This window comes from Opisthocomus hoazin, chromosome 12 (genome assembly GCF_030867145.1).
Source record: "Opisthocomus hoazin isolate bOpiHoa1 chromosome 12, bOpiHoa1.hap1, whole genome shotgun sequence".
Taxonomy (NCBI): Eukaryota; Metazoa; Chordata; class Aves; order Opisthocomiformes; family Opisthocomidae; genus Opisthocomus; species Opisthocomus hoazin.
Window position 1 is genome coordinate 23,087,205 of NC_134425.1, and position 21,663 is coordinate 23,108,867.

The 21,663-nt window shown below is 63.1% G+C and overlaps 2 protein-coding genes across 2 annotated transcripts; both read right to left on the reverse strand.

Annotated features, from left to right (window-relative positions):
• Positions 1 to 558: 558 nt before the first annotated feature.
• On the reverse strand, positions 559 to 6,388 carry MLKL (mixed lineage kinase domain like pseudokinase). Its single transcript, XM_009938962.2, has 11 exons — positions 6,254 to 6,388; positions 4,986 to 5,555; positions 4,680 to 4,793; positions 4,412 to 4,586; positions 4,206 to 4,303; positions 3,937 to 4,072; positions 3,304 to 3,388; positions 2,735 to 2,883; positions 2,485 to 2,534; positions 1,864 to 2,004; positions 559 to 647 (listed from the first exon to the last, which is right to left on the reverse strand). Exons 2-11 carry the CDS (start codon positions 5,440 to 5,442, stop codon positions 595 to 597), a joined length of 1,458 nt encoding a protein of 485 aa, XP_009937264.2. The 5' UTR covers positions 5,443 to 5,555; positions 6,254 to 6,388; the 3' UTR covers positions 559 to 594.
• Positions 6,389 to 7,908: 1,520 nt separating this feature from the next.
• Positions 7,909 to 20,156, reverse strand: FA2H (fatty acid 2-hydroxylase). The gene is made up of 7 exons (XM_075433743.1): positions 19,839 to 20,156; positions 13,520 to 13,615; positions 11,264 to 11,406; positions 11,048 to 11,154; positions 9,598 to 9,770; positions 8,869 to 9,121; positions 7,909 to 8,069 (listed from the first exon to the last, which is right to left on the reverse strand). The coding sequence occupies exons 1-7, from the start codon at positions 20,145 to 20,147 to the stop codon at positions 7,990 to 7,992; spliced, it is 1,161 nt and encodes a 386-aa protein (XP_075289858.1). The 5' UTR covers positions 20,148 to 20,156; the 3' UTR covers positions 7,909 to 7,989.
• Positions 20,157 to 21,663: the final 1,507 nt, after the last annotated feature.

Consider the following 21,663-nt stretch of genomic DNA (forward strand, 5'->3'; position numbering starts at 1 on the left):
CTGTCCGTCTGTTCCGGGGAACGGCGGGTGAAGAGGGAGGGGCAGGGAGGCGGGGCCTGCTCTGATTGGTCAGAGAGCGGCAAGGAGCGCCCGGCTGATTAGGCGGCGAGGCTCCCCACGGCCGCAGGAGGCGGGGCGAGCGCTGAGGAGCGCGTTTCTATTGGGGGATCCGCCGCGGGGGCGAAATGAGCGGGAGCTCCAGCGGATTCAAACTGGGGTGGAGGTGGGCGGGGCGTTGCCATGGCGGCCGGAGGGAGCCCCGAGGGAGCCCCGAGGGAGCCGGGCCCCAGAGCTCCGCGGGCAGCGGCCGGGCTGAGGCGAAGCTGGCCTTGTCGCCTCCCCCCGCTCCCCGCGGCCGCCGGGGTTCCTCCCGGCCTCGCCTTGTGTCCCCGGGGGTGCCCCTCGCCCGCCAGCCGCCTCTGAGGCAAACTCAGGCACGGCCCAGGAGAGGCGAAGGTCCGGGCGTGGGGAAGCACATCCCCGCGGGCTGGCCCGGCGGTCTCTGCGAGGCGGGGAAGAGGGAAAGGAAGGCCCACCGCTCTCCCCTGGCTTCTTTCCGAGGCACCTTCGGTCGCCCGATCCTGCTTCCCGCGGTTAACTGCCTTGGCTTCGGCTCTTCTCCAGGTCAGCCAGCAAGTCCACAATCTCTGTGAAAGACAAGGACGGCGTTAATCAAAACAGAAGATTTTTTGTAGGCTTTTTTTCCCTCCCCCGGTGAGAAGACAGCTTTCCCTCGCTGGTAACAGCCAGGACATGGAGTCCCTGTCTCCTCAGGCCGGCGCGACTGGGCAGCCATTAGCAGGGGACAGCGCCGGGCAGGCGCAGGCGAGTTCAGCCCAACGAGAGGCAGACTGTGTGTATGAGAGATGCCTGGAAGCAGCGGTGAGAAGACATCCTGTGAGCTCAGCACCGTGCAGGCACCTCAGTGCGGCTTTGCCAATGTCTCTGATGACTGTTTGGTGTTTTCACTCCAACCGGGGCAATTCCCTGCAGCAGGGTCTTCTGAGGGAGCTGCTGTTGGGAGACGGAGGCACAGAGAGCGTGGCACACAGCGGGAGCTGGTTGGTTTCTTCAGCACAATCTCCATAGCTCTCGTATGGAAACCGTCTCCATAGTATGAGGCGGGTGAGTTTGAAGGAGGCTTTCTCCCCTTGAAGAGATGAACTGAGGGAAGAGTACCACCTCTGTGCCTTCAAGCACACCAGAAAAGTTCCTCTATCTTTCCCTGCTATTTCTGTTAAATCCTCCGGTGGAGACCCATTATTTGTCTTAGACCAGACCAGCTTCAAAGACAGTGAAATCTTCCCAAGATTGCAATTTATTGCCCAAAGCCCAAGGCAGGAAATGTTCCTGCACTGTGTCGTTGCTGCTTCTGCAGCTTACACGATCTGCAGGACCTGAGTGGGGATTAACCCACACAACCCCGCTCCCAGTTCAGCGCTTGTCTGAGAGAAAAAACTTACTTTTACCTGATGCCAGTTTAACAGCCTGGTGATTATTGTCATAGAATCATAGAATCACAGAATCATTAAGGTTGCAAAAGACACTCTCAGATCATCGAGCCCAACCATCAACCCAACACCACCATGTCTGCTAAACCACCCAAAGTGCCACATCTGATGTTTTTTGAACACCTCCAGGGATGTCATGGCATGGGTAAATGTTAACTGTATGAACCATCACACTACAGGAAAAAGAGAGGTCTAGTATTAGGGGACTTGTTAGCATAAGAAGGTGCAGTGATCCTGAAACACAAAGCCAGACCAATTCATACGGAAACTGAGGGGCAAACTGATGCCTGAAGCAGCTGACTGAGGGAGACAAAGGGCCTGTGGGCGAGGAGCAGATGTCCAGGACGCTTACCCTCGGCAGAAGGGCGTTGGGAAGGGTCAAAGGCCCGGCACTGGTCAATGACTTTCCGCAGGTCTTCAGGACAATCTTCCCCGACAGGCTCTCGGTAACGGTGGTTGCAGATTTTGTCTGTGATCTCCTGGGGAGTGCAGCCTAGACAACATGTGTGCAGACAGGAGCGTCAGGACAGAGCTCTGCTGCCACAGGAGGGTGCTGGGGAGGAAACACAGTGCAAAGCCACGCCAAAGCCTTCCTGCAGCCGATGGCATGGAGAAGCCAGCAGAGAAGCCACACAAACTGTGTCTGCAATGAACCCCCCCCCCCCATATTTGGCATGACACCGTTGGGCTCCAGTGGAGCCAGGAAATGTGTTTATGCTTCAATGCACAGGAACATCAAACAAAAAATTGCTCGCATGTTTGTGGTTTAAGCATATTGCTGAAATGCTTTAGTGTAGTGCAGTCCCAGGAGAAGCCACGAAGCTGTCGTGCAGAGCCAGGCACACCAGGCACTGCCACTGGGACCCGCACATGGCGGGATGCTCCAGGAAGGAGCAGGGAGCATCCAGTGCCAGCCAGCAGCCGCACCGGGCTGTGTTGCTTTTACACGGGGGATGAGATACTTCTGTCTCACCTTCAAATGGGATTTTGGAGGTCGCGATCTCCCACAGCACTATCCCGAAGCTGGAAGGAGACAAGCAAGAGTCTCAGCATTGATCATTCCACCTTCTACTCCTTCCTAACGGAGGGGACTGTCGGGCTGTTTCAACCCCAAACGGCTGCTTATGTATCCATTTAAACCTGGCCTTCTTCCATAGCTCAAGAGCTACTCTTCGAGACATCTGCCTGCTTACACGCATCCCTCCCGAGAGGGGCAGACGCACCTGTATATTTCGCAGGGCCTCTTGTAGGGGTAGTTGATGTCTTTCAGGTTCTCAGGGGTGACGTAAGCCAACATAGAGACATGTTTCCAGTTCTTCCTGGCTTTCCTCTTGATGGATGACTCTGTTTCAGTCAGCTCAAATCCTGACAGCTGATTGAGAAAACAAAAGAGAGGGAGAAGTGGTAGAATCGCAGTCTGCAGGAACCTGTGGCACGTTGACGCCTGTCGAGCTGGAGAAAACAGGGCGAGGTGCCCTGGGCAGCAAAGGCTGGCATGCAGCCACATGTGCTGCCCGGCACGTGGCTCCTTCTGCAAGCAAAACCGTAGGTGGAGACAGGTGAATTTCCCTAGCTTCAGCTCATTTCAGGGTGGGTGGCTGAGAAACGCTCACTTTGCTGATGATAAAACAGATAATGATGAAGAGATATGTGAAGTGCCTAAGGTGACAGGAGAGATGACTCCACCCCAGGTGTTATTCTGGACCATCCTAATTCCCTCCGCTGATGGTGGGGGAAGACACCCACAAAACCATCCAAAACTCCCCAAAGCTTCTCCAGGCATGGTCCTTACCTTCACGCAGTAATCCCCGGCCACCAGGAACTTGTTACTGCAGATGGAGCCATGGAGTCGGGACTTCTCCTCCGTCTGGTGCAACCTGCAGCCGGGCAGAAACAAGGGCAACACACGCTGGTGATGCACCCATCCTCACTCTGGGGCTTGACCCATCCTCACTTTGGGGCTCCCTCCTGCTGTGCAGGGGAAGGACTGACATGCACCCAGAGAAGCCAGCAGCTCTCTGCCTGTCGTGGTGGACCAACCCTGCCAAGCCAACCTTTCCAGCAGCTGCTGAAAGAACCACTGCGGGCAAAATAACGAGCCTTGTGGATGAGCAGGACCCATAAGGAGAACTGGCTGTGCTGTAGGCTGCTCCTGAAACTTCCCTGTGGATGCGGGGAAGTGGGTTTCTCCCTTCCAGGTCTTTTCAGGCTTGAAGCCTGATGTAGGGGCCAGTGACCAGGGAAAATGGGTGCTAGTGCATCCAAACCCACTGCCAACCTCTTCACCAGCCTCCTTTCCCGGTGTCCCAAGGTGGTGGAAACTGTGTCTAACAGGATACCACCAGTTACTGAGAGACGCCAGGAAGCTGAGCACGTTTTGTGGATCGTCAGGTGAACCTTCTCACCGACGTAAGCAGGAGCTCACCTGTAAAGGCCTCTGGCGGCTCCCAGGGCCATCCGAATGCGAACCTCCCAGGAGAGATGCCGTTGCTTGGTCAGCACATCCCGCAGCGTCCCGTGCTTACAGTACTCCATGACGATGGAGAAGCAGGGGCTCCCATCTGCAAGGCAAAACCTTGACCATCCCACCTTTTGCCACCTCTTGGGAGGGGACCATGACAACCCGTCTGCCACCTGCTAGCTCTGGGGACAGGCAGGGGAGGGAAAGGGTGATACTAATGTGACACTCCCTACCTTTCTCCTCAATGCAGATCCCGTACATGCGCAGGATGTTTGGAGACTCAAACTTCTTCAGGGTCTGAATCTCCTTCTCGAAGATGTCTCTCACCTTCCTGCAGAAAGGGACAGCACGGTGAGGTCCACAGAGCAAGGCATGACGTGGCGCCGTGCCACACTCCCCTCCCAGCTGCCCTATGTCGCTCCTGCCCAGGGCAACTCACACTGGGTCAGTGGTCAGTGGCCTCTTGAAGGTTTTGATGGCGACAGGGTACTTGAGGTACTCTCCCTCGTAGAGGTCATATCTCTCGGTGTCCTGCAGGTGTCTGTAGAAGGTGAGGTGGTTCCGCTCAATCTCAGTGATGTCTTCTCTTTTACCAACGTTGACCTTCTTCAAGCCTGCTCTCCGGAGGGAACGAGGGACACATTAGGCAGGGCCTGGGGTGAAAGGACCCAGTGCACAGGGTGCCAAGAGGTGGAACACCAACTTACACTCCATCATGTGCACGATTTTGTTCAGCTCGCTTTGCATCCAGTCTACCTTGCTCTCCATACACTGTCTGTCGATGTAGATCTCCCTGGCGACGTCTTCACACTGTCCGGTACCTGGGGAGAGAAACGTGCAGAGGTGGGGCCACTGGATGAACATGCAGGACTGATGTGGTTAGCTTTTGTCATGGTTTCAACATCTCTTCGGCTCTCCTTGGCCGCTGCCATCAAGCCAAAGCCAGGCAGCAGCTGGGGAGAGGTGCTAACCACCAGTCTCAGGGAAAGAGGGTCTGCTAAATGCACACTTACTTGCAATCACCTGGTCCAAGAAAGCCCTGTCATCCTGCAGGTCCTCAGCGTCCTGCCTACGACAGGTCTTTGCCTGGAAAGCCTGCAGGAAAGCCTGCTTCTGCTCTGCCTGCAGCAGGAGCGAGAGCCCCTGGGCGATGTCCTCCAGGCTCTCATTCACCCAGACGAACTCCTCGCCAACACTGTGGGCTCTCAGGAACTTCTGGATCCAGCTGGTCTGGCTGTATTTCGTCACCAGTTTCTGGGCTTCCCCCAGCACACAGAGCAGCTTCTTCAAGAGTTTCTCTTCGTGGTGGGAGATGTGCTTTGGTGGCTGAGCCCTGAGGACCCTCACGGGCTCCAGCAGGATCTGGATGCGCTCCACGAGGCGCTGGCACTGGTGCTTACAGCACTTCACATGCTCAAGTTGGGAGTGGATGACCTGGGCCACGGAGAGGACCCTCTCCACGATGTCCATGCTTGCAGCAAAGGGCTTGGCTGCTGGGGATGTGGGCTGGCGGCGTCTGGTGGAGCTGAGCCTTGGTCGCCAATCGGAGATCAGCCAGATGCGGCTCTTCCACGCCTTCCACCCTAAGGAACAGCCGTAACATGGCACTCAACCCTCCGGCGCTCCTGGAGCCCCTGATATCTCCTCCGGCTGCTTTTCTTGCTCTGCTTCGTTCTGCTTCGCCTGGCACCGTGGCCGCTCGTGCGGACCGGAGTGGGCACTTGCAAACAGACGTCGGCAGCGTCGGTGTTGGTGCATCTCGCTCCACATTACCACGAGATGTTTTGGCTTGTTTTATGTAAATGAATTTAATGTTACCTGTGCCCAGAGACCTTACACACGGACAAGCAGGGTCAGTAGTGCTCCAAGGACCACCGCCAGGCAGTGCTCCCCGGCACCGGCCCCGCGCCACCCTGGGGTCCTGCCCGCAGAGCCCACACCTTTGACCGTAAAGGTCCGTTTTCATTTCTAGCCAACACCTCTCTCTGTTGTCACCCACCTAAAAAGAGCTTTCACACCTTCACAGCCCCGGCGTCCCTCGACTTCTCCACATTTTCTCCCCGCAGCCCTCTATTGCCAGCTTAAGATTTTGAATCAAACCCTTGCTATATGCCCAGCATCCCCACAGGGAGGGTCCCTGCTCCCAGCCTGTGTCCCGGCAGCCAGGACAGCAAACTGCCCAACCTCGGTGAAATGAGCAGCCGCCACCCGTGCGGCTGACGCAGCCAGCACTGAGAGCGGGGTGCTGGCTCTACCGGCTGGAAACGAGACAGAAACGCACCCAGAAACAAGCTGCAGCCGCTCTCCCTTCCTCTTCAGGCTCCCTCCAGCACGGCCCCCAGGGAAGAAGCTCGTCCTCTTGTCGAGTGAAATCAGCTGGGTTCCCCTGGCTCCCCTGGGCTCTCCTCCGCCTCGGCTGCCTCCGCGGACTGGAGAGGCACGGCAGGACGGCTGAGAGTTTATAGGGTGCTTTTCCCCACCGCTGCTCCCACGGGCGGCGGAAGGGGCGTTGTGCAACCCGCTGTGGTTTCCCACGACACCCCGGCTCCCCGTTCTCAAAAAGCTGCTAGGACTGGTGGAGGAAGGGGCCTGGCCAGCCACATCCCCCCGCGCCGGGTTTTCCCGCTGGAAGAAGGAATTGCCTGCAGGATGTGCAGCAGGAAGCAGGCCATGGGGTGAGGCTGTGCCCCTCTTATTGACACTTGCTGCTGTTTTGAGCACCCCAACCCCTTCTGCTGTGCCGCCAGCTCCAGTGAGGCTTGCCCAGGGCACCATAACACCTCCAGCATCAGCTCAGTGCCCTGCTGAGCTTCCCTCACTGGGCGGCAGGACCCTCCCTAGCATACCCATCTCGCATGAGGGACATTGGTCCTTAGGGACCTTCCGCTCCCCTCCCCATCCCCACAGCCCCAGGCCCCCCCAGTATCAAAGGAAGTGCTGGAAACGATACTCGACCTCTGCCCGGAGCGCAGGAAACTTTGCGGTTGGGTTCGTCAGAGGGCCAGGCTGATTTTGGGAAATACAGTGGCGCATGTGATGCCGTTGCCCAATTTCAGAGAAGTGCGCGGTGGCTTCAGCCAGCTTCCGGTTGCCAAGAGCCGGGGGTCACGCCGGTTTGCTGTGGTTTCCCCCCGCCACAGTTCATCAGCGCGGGCAGCCAAGAAAGGTGACCACAAGGTACCACAGCACCGAGGGCCGTCGGCACCTGGGAAGGGACGCACCGAGGGTAGGAGAACGTGGGAACAGCCCTGAAGGGATACGTTTGCCAGACCCTTTTTAAAAGGCTTTATTTTTCAAAATATACAGTTTATTTACAATTGTAGTGTCTACAGTTTTACATATAACTTTATTCCAAACCTTTAAATATATGCAGTAAACATTAGGGGGGTGGGAATCACAGGATCAGCAAAAAAAAGGCATCTTGTAGCAATTCTGTTCACTGGAGATTGAGTTTCAAGTAGCCAATATCTACAAAAAAACACAAACTAGATAAATCTGGCAGAGATATAGGGGTGCACTGGTTAGAAAAAGGCAAAATCCAGACCTGCGGTATCCCCACCCCAAGGGCTGCAGGCCAAGAAAAGCCTGTGCTGGGATCGGGCCGGGAGAAGGACCCGGGATAGGGAAGCCCCTCGGCAGGAGTTAGGTGGTGGGGTTAACTGCAGCGTGTTGGGTGCCCCGGGGAGGGGGCACCCCGGGAGGGCCGGGGGCTGCGATGAGGTGCTGGGGCGGAGGAAGGAGGGCGGCATCAGGCACTTCATCTCTCGGGCAGCAGACATGTCCGCGCATCCGTGGCCTGGAGCGGGAGGGCAGGAACGCCCCCAGGGAGCCCTGCAACCTCCTCCGCCCCTTTCCCCGCATCCTCATCCTCCCTGGCCCACAGACCGCCACGGGGATGCTCGGTGTGGGGCCACCGTTGTGGGGCAGGGGCCAGCCGGCATTGCCGAGGGCTGGGGAGGGCTGCCAGCCCCGGCTCGGGAGGGATGGAGTCGGCAGCCGGGTGCTGTGCCGGGGCTGTTAGTCCTCCTTCTCACAGGGCTCCTCGGGGATGAATGTCCGGAAGCGGTAATCCCAGAAGCGGGTGCTGACGCCGAAGCCTGCGGGCAGGGGAGAGAGCGCTCAGCCCACGGTGCCACCGTCACCGTGATGCCGCTGGGAACAGGGCGCAGCTCGCTCGACGTTAACCGAGCCGGTGCCACTGTCACTGAGCCGGGCAGGGCTGGGAGCAGTCGGCACGAGGGGCACATGGCCGGGCTGGGACGTCACCCAGCTGAGTGCAAAGCTGACGCTGGCCGACAGCGATGCCAGGGCCGGGCGGCCCCTCTGGCGAGGCTGGCCAGGGAGGAGCGCCCGCCTTCCAGGGAGGGAGGAAGAGCAGAGAGAGCCGGAGGAGCCGGCTGGGCCATGCCACCAGCCCCATGGATGATACCTTATCTGGATGGGGCATTATCTCCTAGGAAACCGGGCAAAGGGCAGGTTGAGCAAGCGCTGGGCTGGGGAAGGCGTGGGGCGGACTGGGGAAGCCCAGGACCTCACCCTGTACTCGCCACGCCTCCCAGAAAAAGGAGATGCCGTCCCGGCACCCACACCCCGGCACCGCGGGGGCTCTGCCTCTGCCTCGGCATCCCCAGGCGGCATCGGTGCCCCCCGGCGAGCTGGACTGCTGCCTTTGCCCCCACGCTGCCCCGGCTCCCCATCCTCAACCCGGGGGCCGAGAAACATGCCCCACGGGGCCACAGCACCTCGGATGCCGCTTCCCCAGTGGCGCAACGCTTGGGTTTCCCCGTCCTAAATCCCAAACACCAAATATTTCCGAGCGTCAGCTGCACGCGTGCAGGCAGGCCGGGCTCCCACAACGCTTGCCCACGCCGGCACGCGTGGGGAGGGTGGCACTACCTGCTTTTTGGTGTTCGAAGTGGTGCTTGACGTGATACGCCTTCAGCCCGTACAGGTAGGTGCCTTTTTTCGGCGAGCCGTAGTGGAGGTAATAGTGTATCATGTCGTAGGTGATGTAGCCACAGAGGCTCCCGACGAACAGCGAGAGCCCCAGCACCTCGGGCAGCAGGAGCCGCATGACGCCGTACAAGAAGCCTAACACCAGCGAGGCCGGCACGGGAGGGAAGACCAGGCGGGAGCTGTCGAAGGGAGACTGGAAGCAGAGAAGGAGAGTGGGACAGGCAGATCCTAGCTCACCCCACATCCCCCAGCACACCCCTGCCAAGCACTGGGGATGCCCGTTCGGGAACAGCCGACACCAAAGCAGCCCCAGAAACCCACCCCGGAAGATGCGCCCGGCGGTGACAGCAGCCCCTCGCCCGCGCCGAGGTGGCCAGGCGGCCGGTGGCTTTGGCTGGCAGGTCGCCAAGCTCCACGGGACTTTCCTCCAGCGAAGCTAGAGGGAGCCCATGGCTTTTATGGTCTTCCCCTTGCCCAACCGGATCTCGTAGGTTTAACCCCAGCTCCTCCGAACCCGTCTTGCAGCCCTCGCCGGTATGAGGTAAGGGCCCCGCGTGGGGCGAAGATGCCACGAGTCACGTCGAACACGCACCTACCGGCTCCGCCCGAGCAAAGGCCACCGCTCCCACAGCCCGGCGGGCGCCGGCGGAGGCGTAAGCTGCCACTCACCTTGTGATGCTGCCCATGCAGCAAGAAATGCAGCGTGATGAGATAGTAGTTACTAGCGGGTGGCTTCATGTGGAAGACAAAGCGATGGATGAGGTACTCTAGCAGGGACCACAGGAACATCCCCAGGAGGAAGATGAAGGGGAAGTAGTATTTGTGGACGGGGATGGAGTACTCTACACAACGAGACGTGCAGGGGTCAGCAGCGCAGGCGACGTGCGGGTGCTCTTACCCATTGCCATCCTCCCAGCAGCATCCGGGTGAAGCTCGCCCTCCCTCTCACCTCTCGTCCGCCTCCTGCCCCGAGCTTCCCCTGGGATCTACCTTCCCAAGCACCGCTCCAAACCACGGTTTCCCGTGACTCCCATTAATTTACGCTCTTTATGGAAACAGTCGGCTTCTCGCTGCCGCATGGAGCTGGTGAGGGGGGGTCCCTGCATCCCAGATGCCAATGTGGGGCTTGGAATTACACTCCTGGACAAAGCTGCTTCGCCCACCTGACCGAGGCGGGGGGACCTTATCTGCGCAGGCAGCGCTCATGACAGCTCAACAGTGTTGCTGGCGTTGGGTTTTGTCTTTTATTTCGGGGGAAAAAGAATGGGTTTGTTGGGCACATTCCCCCGCAGAGCATTTTTTCAGCCACCTCCTCCTTTCAGAGGGCCAGCTGCCAGCCCCGCGTCCTCCCTAGCAGAATTTGGATCCCCCTCCCAAACCTGTTCATTTTTTGGGGGAGGAGAAAGAAAAAAGAACCCCTTGGCAGCAAGGTGCCGAATGCCACAAGGAGCAGGAGGGGTGCCGGTGCAGCGGGCGCTTCACCCCGGGGCCGGGCACAGCTGGCACCGGGTGGCACCTTGCAAAAAAAATAGGGAGCCCAGCAAAAAAAAAAAACAAAACCACACAAAACCCAACAAAGAAGACAGCCTGCCCCGGCCACGCTTGTTATTCCCAGGGGAGCAGACAGTGGGAGATTCAAGGGCAGGCGCTTGGGGCGAACAAGCCCTGCACTGTGCGACGCCGGCGGGGGTGAGAGCCGGGTTTGTTCGCCCGCCGTGCCGGCATCCAGCCGTGGCCCGGGGTGGGTGTCAGCGGGGGGTGGCACGCACCACAGCGCCGGCACGGCTCGGTTTTGGGGATGGAGGGGAGGGAGGCAAGGAGGAGCAGGCTGCACCCCAGGCCAGCGGGCTCCCTGCCTCTATCGATGCCTGCGGGGGGTCCAAATCGCGTGGGTGAGAGGAGGCGATGGAGGTGGGAGAGCTCAGGCTCGAAGGCAGCGCAGGCGGCTTCGTGCAGGGGACGTGCCGGTGGCCGCGGGGACAGGGGCTCACCCGCTGCTCTTGCACGGAAGGAGGGATGGGGAAGGGACACGGAGGTCTCCCCCTGCCCATGGCTGTCCTGCCCCTGGGCCTGGAGCTTGGCAGCGAGCCGAGCACGAGGGCTTTGCCGCTGCTCGTACCTGTGGTGAAGGAGGAGAAGAGCCTGGTGTTTCCCTGGGCGAGGGAGGTGTAGCTGACCCAGCTGAGATAGAGCACCACGGGAACCCACACCATGAACGCCACGTACCTATGGGGCAGAGGGAGATGTCAGAGGGAGCACCCCGCAGGGTGGCGAGCCGTCCCCCCCTCCCCACCGAGGCACCGGCCAGGGCACGGCGCAGACCCCCGCGGCTCACCATGCCGTCTTGGAGAGGGACTCGAGGATATCCGAGTGGAAGAGGCGGATGGGCCGATCCACAGGCTGGTGCATCCACTCGTCGTACTTCTCCCCCAGGTAGCCCACCTGCCACAGCAAGGGCTTCTGCCAGTCCACCAGGTCCTGGGGGAGCAGACAGCGGTCGTACCCCCGCGGGACCCACACTGGCACAACGCTGTGCTGCAGCCGCGGGGTTTTGGGCTGCAGACCCCTTCCCGTGCCCCACAGGCAGCCCCGTCTCGCTCCCAAGCAGCCCCAAGCTCTGGCGCGGGGTGGACAGGCAGAGCCAGACGCACCTCAGCCTCACACACCCGTGGACGCAGGGCTGAGCGGCTCGCCCCTGTGCCACCGGGTACCTGCGGGTGGGTCAAGGTGAGGGCGGCCGTACCCGGCCCTGGCTCAGCGTCAGGCCCCGAGAACCAAGGCTCTTTCACCGCCTGGAGCTGCCGAGATTAGATAGCGAGCAGCAATACTCCCCGCTCGGCCGCCGTGCCGGCCAGCTGCCCACAGGACGCGGAGCCCGTCCTGTGGCGTTGCCCCAGCCAAGGGCTTTTCTCCTTGCGGAGAGGATGTGTGGGGTGGCCGCAGCCATCTGAGCACTCCGGCAGCGAGGGGTGAAGCGGGAAGGGGTGGGGAGCAGGGACACAGGACGGGAACGCGAACACCAGCTGCCGCTCCAGCGCGTGGCTGCACGGGACGAGAACAGAGAGACCCAACCGGCCGCACCGCCTCTGCTGCTGCTCAGCATCCCCGGCCCGATAAGGTGGTTTCTCGGTCCCACCCCTGCCCCGGGACAGAAACCGCGCTCGCCGGCCGAGCCCCGGGCCTGGCAGCTCTCCATCGGCCGTCCCGCACCGCGCTGGTGCAGCAACCCAGCGCTGCGCCGCAGGGCGCGTGGCAGTGGGACGGCTCGGTTCGGAGCGTCGCAGGGCAAGGAGCCAAGGCAGCCGCGGGTGTTTTTGGGGCTCTGCCGCGGGCAAGGATGGACACGATGGCTCAGGAGGGGAAACGAGCCCAGCCCACAGTGGGCACGGGGACGGGGACAGCCTGACGGTGAGGCAGGGGGAAAGTCAGAGCAAAAAGGTTGCTTTAGGATGGCAGACATGGATGTGTTGGAGCGGGGCCAGAGGAGGCCACGGAGATGACCAGAGGGCTGGAGCACCTCTCCTACGAGGACAGGCTGAGGGAGCTGGGACTGTTCAGCCTGGAGAAGGCTCCGGGGTGACCTTAGAGCAGCTGCCAGTGCCTGAAGGGGCTACAGGAAGGATCAGGAAGGATGGAGAGGGGCTTTTCACAAGGGGGTGCAGTGATAGGACAAGGGGGAACGGCTCTAAGCTAATAGAGGGCAGATTTAGATGAGGTATTAGGAAGAAATTCTTCCCCATGAGGGTGGTGAAACACTGGCCCAGGCTGCCCAGAGAAGCTGTGGCTGCCGCCTCCCTGGCAGTGTCCAAGGCCAGGTTGGATGGAGCTCTGAGCACCCTGGGCTGGTGGAAGTGGTCCCTGCTCATGGCAGGGGGGTTGGGACCAGATGAGCTTTAAGATTCCTTCCAGCCCAAACCATTCTATCATTCTATGATTCTATGATTTGCTTTTAAAGGCGGTCAGCAGCGAAATATGAAGATGTGGGGGGTGAAAGGTGCTCTCCTGCTCCAAAATAATCCTTTTGCAAGATAAGAGCACGCTCAGCGATGAGCTGGCGGCCAGACGGTGCCACGGAAGGCAGGGACGTCCAGAGGCACCTTGGGGATGGATCCCCGCTCCCGTGGTGGGCTCGGAGAGGAGCTGGCAGGGCGGGAAGCACCCTGAGCACATGGGGATGGTCCTGTCTGGGCTGGGGGATCCCTTAGTGCTCAGTATCAGTGCTCAGTCAAGAGGAAAAAAACAAAAATAATAAATAAAGCAACCCAGAAAATAAATAAATAAAGCAAGCAAGGTGTGGCTTGGCAGCACGTCCCACTCGGAGGGCACAGCTGCTCTCGGAAAAAGCCATCTGCGCCCACGCCGCTGCCGCAGGAGCTTCCCAGCGTGGCCGCGCCTCGGCAATAAAACGCGAGCGATGCCGCCCGCGCTGGGAGAAAGGGCAGGGGCAGCCAAATCAGCTCGGCTCCCTCCCAGCACCCCTCCCACCCCGGGGGTCAGCACAAAGCCAGCGCTGACAGCGGGGAGGAGGAGACCCGGTGTCCCCCGGGCGCGCTCCGGCAAACAGCATGCTGGGGAAACCCCCGGCCGGTACCTTCTCCACGTCCACGGTTTTGCAGCGGGGATCCATCCGTGCCGGGGTCTGGGCGGCAGCATCCTCCGCCGGCTCATCCGCCGGCTCGGGGTGGCTCTGCAGAGAGAAGGAAAACCCCGCGGTGAAGCGCCGGCGGCCAAGGCGGTTGGGGACGGCGGTGGCTGTGCCACCCAGCCTGCTCAATAAATACGGGGAAAATACCCGATGAATCGAAGTCAGTTCCTGCGGAGCAGGCTGCTGAGGGACGCGACTGCTGGCGAGCCGCGCTGCCCGTGGAACCGCGCACCGAGCATCGCACGCTCCGGGCTTTTTTGAAACCTTCCCCCAGGCCCAGTTTTCAGACTGTGCTGCTGGGAGGGCACCGGCCGCCGGTGCTCGGGTGTCGCAAAGCCGAGCCCTCGGCCAGCGTCTGCCCGGGCAGGGGCATTACCAGGTCGGTGCCCACAACACCAGCGCTGGGCTCCCTCCTCCCCAGCAAAACCCCAGCGCAGCCGCCAGCACTGGCCTCCCCATCACCCTGCACCGCTGCCGGCGGGGAGCTCGGCGAGGCCGTGGTGTGCCTGTGCAAGTCCCGCGCCAGCCATGCCCCTGGCCGCGGTGCCGGTAGCCCGCTGGGCCGTGCCGAACGCGCCTTTTCTCCCTCTCGGTCACCTTGGGTTACCCACTGACCCGGCAGCTGGGTACCGCGCGGCACAGCAGCGCCCGCCGGCTTTCCACCCGTGCCGCTCGCAGTGAGGAAGGGCTTTCTCCTGGCAGCCATGGCACAAGCGGGGCTCCTCGACGGATGCTCTCTGAGGGGGATGCGATTCCCTTCAGGGATGCGAGGGCACCACATCCCTGTCAGGAACAGCCCCGCCGGCAGCCGCGGGAGCGGCCGGGATGCTGAGGCTGATGAGGAGCTACTGGAGAGAGTCCAGTGGAGGGCTACAAGGATGAGGAGGGGACTGGAGCATCTCTCCTATGAGGAGAGGCTGAGGGAGCTGGGCTTGTTCAGCCTGGAGAAGAGAAGGCTGAGAGGGGACCTTAGAAATGCCTCCAAATATCTGTCAGGAGGACGGGGCCAGGCTCTGTCCAGTGGTGCCCAGCGACAGGACAAGGGGCAATGGGCACAAACTGAAGCAGAGGAAGTTCCATCTGAACACGAGGAAGAACTTCTTCCCTCTGAGGGTGACGGAGCCCTGGCCCAGGCTGCCCAGGGAGGCTGTGGAGTCTCCTTCTCTGGAGATATTCCAGACCCTCCTGGACACGGTCCTGTGCAGCCTGCTCTGGGTGACCCTGCTTCGGCAGGGGGTTGGGCTGGGTGACCCACAGAGGTCCCTTCCAGCCCCTGCCATGCTGGGATCCTGTGATTCTGTGACTGTACTCCGCGCTGCGCGGTGACGCTGAGGCAGGGCCCGGGCGCTGTTTCCCAGCAGCAGGCACTCCTCGCCGGCCGGGCTCCCACTCCCTTTCCCGGGCTAGCTGGATCTCCAGGCTCATCCCACTCGTACAGGAGCTGCGCAACCCAGCCCCGCGGCAGCCCCTCGCCCTGGGCAGGGCAGGGCAGGCCAGGGCAGGGCAGGGGAGATTTCCAGCCAGGCTGGATTGAGCAGGCACTGATTTACCCATGGGCAGAGCACCGGCCTGAGCGGACGCTGCGGACCACCGCACCTCCCCCTGTGAGGGTCCCCACCGCAGTTCTCAGCTTCGTGCGCTCCGTCCTGCAGCCAGACGTCCCAGAACCCCAGGGGAGGTGGGATGCCTCCGAGCCCAGCCACGGATAGTCAGGTTATGGCTTCAAGAGGGAAGAAAATTTGGCTTCGAGAGGAAGTGACGGTTCCTCCATCCCCCGAGAAATGAGCCCACGCTCTCCACCCTGACGCTCACACCGCGGCCTCGCCGGCTGCAGGAAGGATGCGTAAGAAAGCCGGGCTGGGGCAGCCCCCCAGTGCCTCTGCTCCCCTCTCCCACACGTCCACACGCCTCCAACTCCCCGGACCACGGAGCCCTGCGCAGCGCGTCGCGGCCAGAGGGTCCCCCATCCTCCCAGGGGGAGGGAAACGGGCAGAGGGCTCAGACCCCACCTCGCCGGCAGCACCTGAGCTGCCTCCCCCTGCTCTTCCTCAGCAGGAGGAAGGCTCTCCTCTTCTTCACCCCAGGGCTGGCCTCAAAAGCACCAGCCGCCGTGGCGCAACGAGGGTGCAAGCCATGCCTGCGTGCCCGGGCGCGCTCCCTAGCGCGGCGGCACACTCCTGCCCACCACGCCAGGACCGAGTCCCACCGGCACCCAGACCCACGCTGGGCCTTCCGCTCATCCTCCTCCTCCTCCAACTAAAAGGTGGGTTCGGAGGAGGATGATGAGGTCTTTGTGAGGGCCGGGCTCTGCTTGGCACCCTTGGGTGATGCTGATGCATCCGAGTCGTGCCCAGGCAAACAGGTCCAGCCAGGGGAGACGCAGCAGAGGCCTGATGTAACAAAGGGAAAGTCGACGCCTACGGAGCACCGCTTTCCCATGCCACTGCCCCGGCGAGCGGCAGCCCTAGCGAGGTGCCGGCTCTCCTGCCGGGAGCCGATGGGGCCAAACAGCCAGGGCACAGCATGACACGGTGACGGGGTGACCTGGGGTCTGCCTCGGAACATCCCACTGTGCTGTGCTGGTCAGGCACAGCATGACGCGGTAACGGGGTGACCTGGGGTCTGCCTCGGAGCATCCTGCTGCCCTGTGCCAGTCAGGCACAGAGGGACGTGGTAATGGGGTGACCTGGTGTCTGTCTCAGAGCATCCCGCTGCCCTGCACCAGTCTCGCATGGCCATGGTGAGCTCGGTGCCATCCCAGTGCTGCCCCGCATCAGGGCTCAGGGTGTCAAAGGAAAACCAAAATCCAGCCATGATGTGAGCAGGATGGGAAGGATGGTCTGAGGCACGGGGATGCAGGCAGGAGAAGCCGGGAGCAATGGTGCCCGCAGACAGCTGCTCTGCTGGCAGCCCAGCCCCCATTTGCCCGGCGAGTCAAACCCCGCGGGAGCCCTGCCGTGCCCCTCCATCGCCCGGCAGCCTCCGGCACCTCCACCGAGCGCCTCAGCGGCTCCATTTGCCGATGCCCACACGGGACATGCGGCGTCGGCCACGCGGGCTGGGGCACGCAGCACAGGGACGCGCCGAGAGGCGCAGGCAGGCGATGCTCCCAGCACCAGCACCCCACTGGCACCGCCGTCCCCAGGCCGCGGCTGGCAGAGCCCCACGGGGCTGCGTCGCAGCCCATGAACGGCCGGGCGCAGCAGGGCTGTCAGGGGGAGGTTGAAGGTAACCTGTCCTGATGATGACGATCATAAAATATAAGCCACTTCTTTTTACAACACCTGCGCAGGACGCGCGAGCGCCTGCGTCGCTCGGGCTGGGACGGGGAGCCAGGGCAAGCCCGCCACACGGCGAGGTGGGTGAGAGGAAGGGGAGGTCACCGACCCGGAGAGGGACAAGGGGATTGACGTGACTCACGGCCACATCATGCACCCCGAAGAGGCAGTGATGAAAGTCTCTGCTTGCTTAAATTGGAGGGGTAATTAGATGATCCAGCCTCCCTCTAGCAAGGCTGTTCAAATCCACTGTCTCGTTTGGGTAATCATCGCTTCTCGCTTTGATCTCCCCTATATGTTGTTTGCATAGATAAAAAGTTGGGGGGTTAATTTGTCCTCAGCCAAACGGGGCTGGGTGACGCGGAAGGGCAACCTGCGGCCCAAGGACGGAGCCCAGCTCCCGAGAGCCGCAGGAAGGGGCGCGGAGAGGTGTGTCGGCGGGATGAAGGCTGGATCTCATCTTCGCCTCTCCTGCGTTAACACGGCTTTTTTCCCCCCTTTTCCAAACCCCTCGGGGTCCCTGGGTGTAAGGAGGGGGATGCTGGGTGCCTGCGGGACTACAGGCTCCCACGTCCCTCGGCACCACCCTGGGACCTGCAGCGGGCGAGGAGAGGGCACCGGCAAAGCCGTGGGTGTCCAGAGTGGGACTGGGGTGACACAGCACCTCCCTCCAAGAGCTGCTGGGGGTACCCCTGCCCGCAAAAGCAAGAACCCAAGCACGACCTAGGGCGCTGAGTCCCCCCCGGCTCCCTCCAGCGGGGATTTCTGCGGGGTGGCAATCCCGGCAGCGCAGCTCTCGCGTCAGGTGCGCGCCGGACGCAGCACGGCCAGCCCCGCCAGCTTTTTTCCATCCCCCCCACCCCGTGTTACAACCAGGGATGGTTTATCTAGTGCCAGGCAGCGTCCGATCTCCCCGCGCCCCGGTGTTATCACACCGTGTTATTTGCATTGGGACGGTGGCAATTCCCCTCGGCACGGGCTGCGGCGCGAGAGAACCCGTTTGTCCGGTACCTTCCTTCGCCCCAATGCGTTGGGCTCGTCACGCCTGCGAGGAGGCGGCAGCGGCGATGAGCGTCCCAACAGAGGAGGTGCCACCGCCGCGATCCGGGGAAACAAGCACGCGTCGCACCCAGGCCGAACCAAGCCCCGTCTGCGGCACCGCAGGGAAGAGAACCAGCGAGCGCAAACGACCAGCGCGGGGGGACCGACCGGTCACCAACCCTGCCGGGATATCCCACATGGGACTGGCGAGGGGCGCTGGGCCTGGCCCCGGTGCTCGGGCATCCTGCGGCGCCGAGGGCCGGCGATCGGGGTGGTGGCACCGGTGCCACGCTGCCCGCTGCAAGCTCACCCGGCGGCCGTGGCAGCGCTTCCCGGGGCGTTCTCCCTTCCGCCTGCGCTGGCACGGCGGGGTGGCACGGCGGGGACGGCGCTGAGTCACCGCCACCCTTGTCCCGTGCCCGGACACTTGGGAGGTGTCTGGGCTCCTCTCCCCAGCAGCAAGCTCCGGCACCCCGGCCCCTGGCCGAGCGCCAGCAGTGCCAGGGAAGGGTGCCCCGTCCCATCGCCCACCCCATGCCACACGGCCCTGCTAAAACCGAGACCGAGCTGCACGTCCCCACCGCTCACACCCCCTCCACGCTGCGGTCACCCATCGGCCCTGCCTCCCGCCATGGCCAGGGCGGGGTGGCACCCTGGGGTGGGACCCCACGGACCCTGGGCTCTGTGCAGCTGGGACCCAGCCCATCTCAGGCCCTGACCCGACGTGTCTTGGGATCCTCCGCGCCTCAGGCCCCACAGACCCCAGCCCCATAGACGCCGACAGCCCCACAGAGCTCCCCGAAGGCACTGTGCCCTGCACACACGGGACCTCAGCACCAACCGTGCAGGACACCGGGAGCCTCAGACACCCCCTGCCCCATGCACCCCATCCGCCTCGTGCGCCCCAGAGCCCCCCAGCTTGGACACTGAGCGTCCCAGACCCAACACAGCCCACGTCCCACACAGCTCAGACCTGGACACTGGTGCCCTATGCATCCTATATGCTGCGTGCACCCCAAAGACTCCATGGCCTAAACACCCCAGACCCTGTACAGCCTCTGCGTGCCCTGCGTGGCTTCGGCCGTACACAGCCTGGACCCGCCATGCCCTATAGACCCCATATGGCTCAGACCCTGTGCAACCTGGACCCGGGGTGCCCTATAGATCCCATATGGCTCAGATCCTGTGCCCTATAAACCCCATATGGCTCAGACCCTGTGCAACCCGGACCCGGGGTGCCCAATAGACCCCATATGGCTCAGATCCTGCGCCCTATAAACCCCATATGGCTCAGACCCTGTGCAACCTGGACCCGGGGTGCCCAGTAGACCCCATACGGCTCAGACCCCATGCTCTATAGACCCCTATGCCTCAGACCCTGCGCAGCCTAGAGCCGGCGTGCCCTATAGACCCCGTACAGCTCAGACCCTGTGCCCTATAGACCCTGTATGGCTCAGGCCCTGTGCCCTATAGACCCTGTATGGCTCAGGCCCTGCATAGCCTGGACCCGGTGTGCCCTATAGACCCCGTATGGCTCAGATGCTGTGCAAGCCAGACCTGGGGTGCCCTACAGCCCCTGTACGGCTCAGATCCTGTGCTGCTCAGACCCAGGGTGCCCTATAGACCCCATACAGCTCAGACCCTGTGCCCTCTAGATCCTATACAGCTCAGACCCTGCACAGCCCAACCCCAACGTCCCCTATAGACCTTGTGCAGCTCGCACCCCACGGACCCTGCACTTGGGGTGCCCTACAGACCCCGCACCGCTCCAATACCACACAGCCCGGCGCCGGGACACCCTATGGACTCTGTACATCCCGGAGGCGGGGCAGCCACCCGGACCCCGCACAGCCCGGCCGGGGCTGTGCGGGGTCCGGGTGGCTGCCCCGCCTCCGGGATGTACATTGCGGGGCAGCCCCCCCATCCCGCACCCATCCCGCCGCTACCTGCTCCTCGCCGGGCTCCATCTCCCCGACGTAGTACTGCTCGAGCCAGCGGCGGGCGTTGGCGGAGTGCCGGTGCGGGGGCCCGTCGAGCGCGTCGCTGACATCGGTACCGGCCCGGCACCAGAGGAGCTGCTCCCCGCCCGGGTGCAGCCGGGCGAAGCCGCTCAGGTCGTAGAGGCGGCGGCGGCAGCGCACCAAGCACGCACCCCGGGCGCAGCGCGCCCGCACCTCGGAGGCGGTGAAAGAGCGCGGAGGTACTGGTGGCGCTGCTGCCGCTGGTGCCGGGGGCGCTGCCGCCGCTGCTGCCATGGCCGCGGCACAGGGACACCCCGGTCCCGCCGCCCGGCGCCCCGCCACTGCTCGCACCTGCTCATCTGCATACGCGCATATGTTTGGTCAGCCACGCCCCCGCCCTTCTCCCCGCCCGCGCTGCCGGTTGGGCCGCGCCAGCCGGGGGGGCGGGGTGTGGGCAGGGGTGGCTCCGCCCCCCCCGGACGGGGCCCGAGGCGAGGGTGGTGGCGGCGCGGGAGCGGGGCGGAACGGGGAGAGCGGTTACCCCCTCCCCCCCCCCGGGATTCCTCCCGCGGGATCCCCCCCCCCAGCACCCCTCCGGGATCCCACCCCGGTTCCGCCCCGGGATCCCCCCCCGCGTCCCCCCCTCGAACTCCCCTCCGGGATCCCCCCCTGGGATCCCACCCCCGGGATTCCCCCCGCCCCCATTCCCCCCCGGGCTCCCCTCTGGGCTTTCGCCCCCCCCCGGTTCCCTCCCGGGATCCCCCCCGCATCTCCCCCCACTGTTCTCCACCCCCCGGGCAACCCCCGCACCCCACCCCCCCCCCGGTTCCCCCCCAGGCTCCCCTCTGGGATCCCCCCCCGGTTCCCCCCAGTTCCCCCATGGGGCTCCACCCCATTTGCCCCGCCGGGCACCCCTCCGCATCACCCCCCCCCGGTTCCCCCCCAAGGTTCCCCCGCCGGCACCCCCCCCCAGGGATCCCCTCCCCAGCTCTTCGCAGATTATTATTATCAATTAATTAATTAAATTAAGTTCCATGTGCACAATTAGCCCGGGCGGGGGGCACCGCAGGCCGGGGGGCACGGGGGACACACACACACCGGGGCCGAGCGGCTCCACAACCCCCCCGAGACCCCCAGAGAGCGAAACTCCAGAGAAGGGCCTGCGAGGGGCTTTCCCCCCCATTTTTTGGGACCCGTCCCCCCGCGCGGTCGCTGGGGCGGGGGGCTCTGGGGTGACACCCTCGACCACAGCGGCCGGCCACGTGCTGTTGAATTCCAGCGTCGCCGGGCTGCAGCCGGTGATTATGGTGGGGTTTGGCGGCCGAGGAATGGGGACCCCTCCCCGGTGTCGGGGTGCCGGCGGGCACGGCGTTAAGCCAGGCCTTTAATCAAGATGGATGTCGAACCCGCTGCAGCGGCCGGCGTCGGCTCCACCGCCCCGCCCGGCTCCCGGCATCGCCCGGCTCCCGGCATCGCCCTGCCACCACCTCGGGGGAGAAAGTCCTTGTCTGGGGGGGAGGACGGGTGAAATCTCCACTGCGGTGGGAGCCGCAGGGTCTGGGGGGGCCCGGCTGATGGGTGCGGAGGGTCTCACTGAGAGGGTTTTAGGGTGGTGGTCAAAGCACCCCAGCCCCCCTGCGTGCCCGAGGCCACCGCCCCATCACGGGGCGCGGCGGGAGGCAAGGGGGACCCCCGGCCGTGACTCTGCCAGTGGCGTGGGTCCAGGTTGCCCTTCGTGGCCCAGCCCCACCATGGCATCCCGCGCCGCGGCAGTGCCGGGAGCAGCACCCTCCAGCGCGTCCTGGTCTCT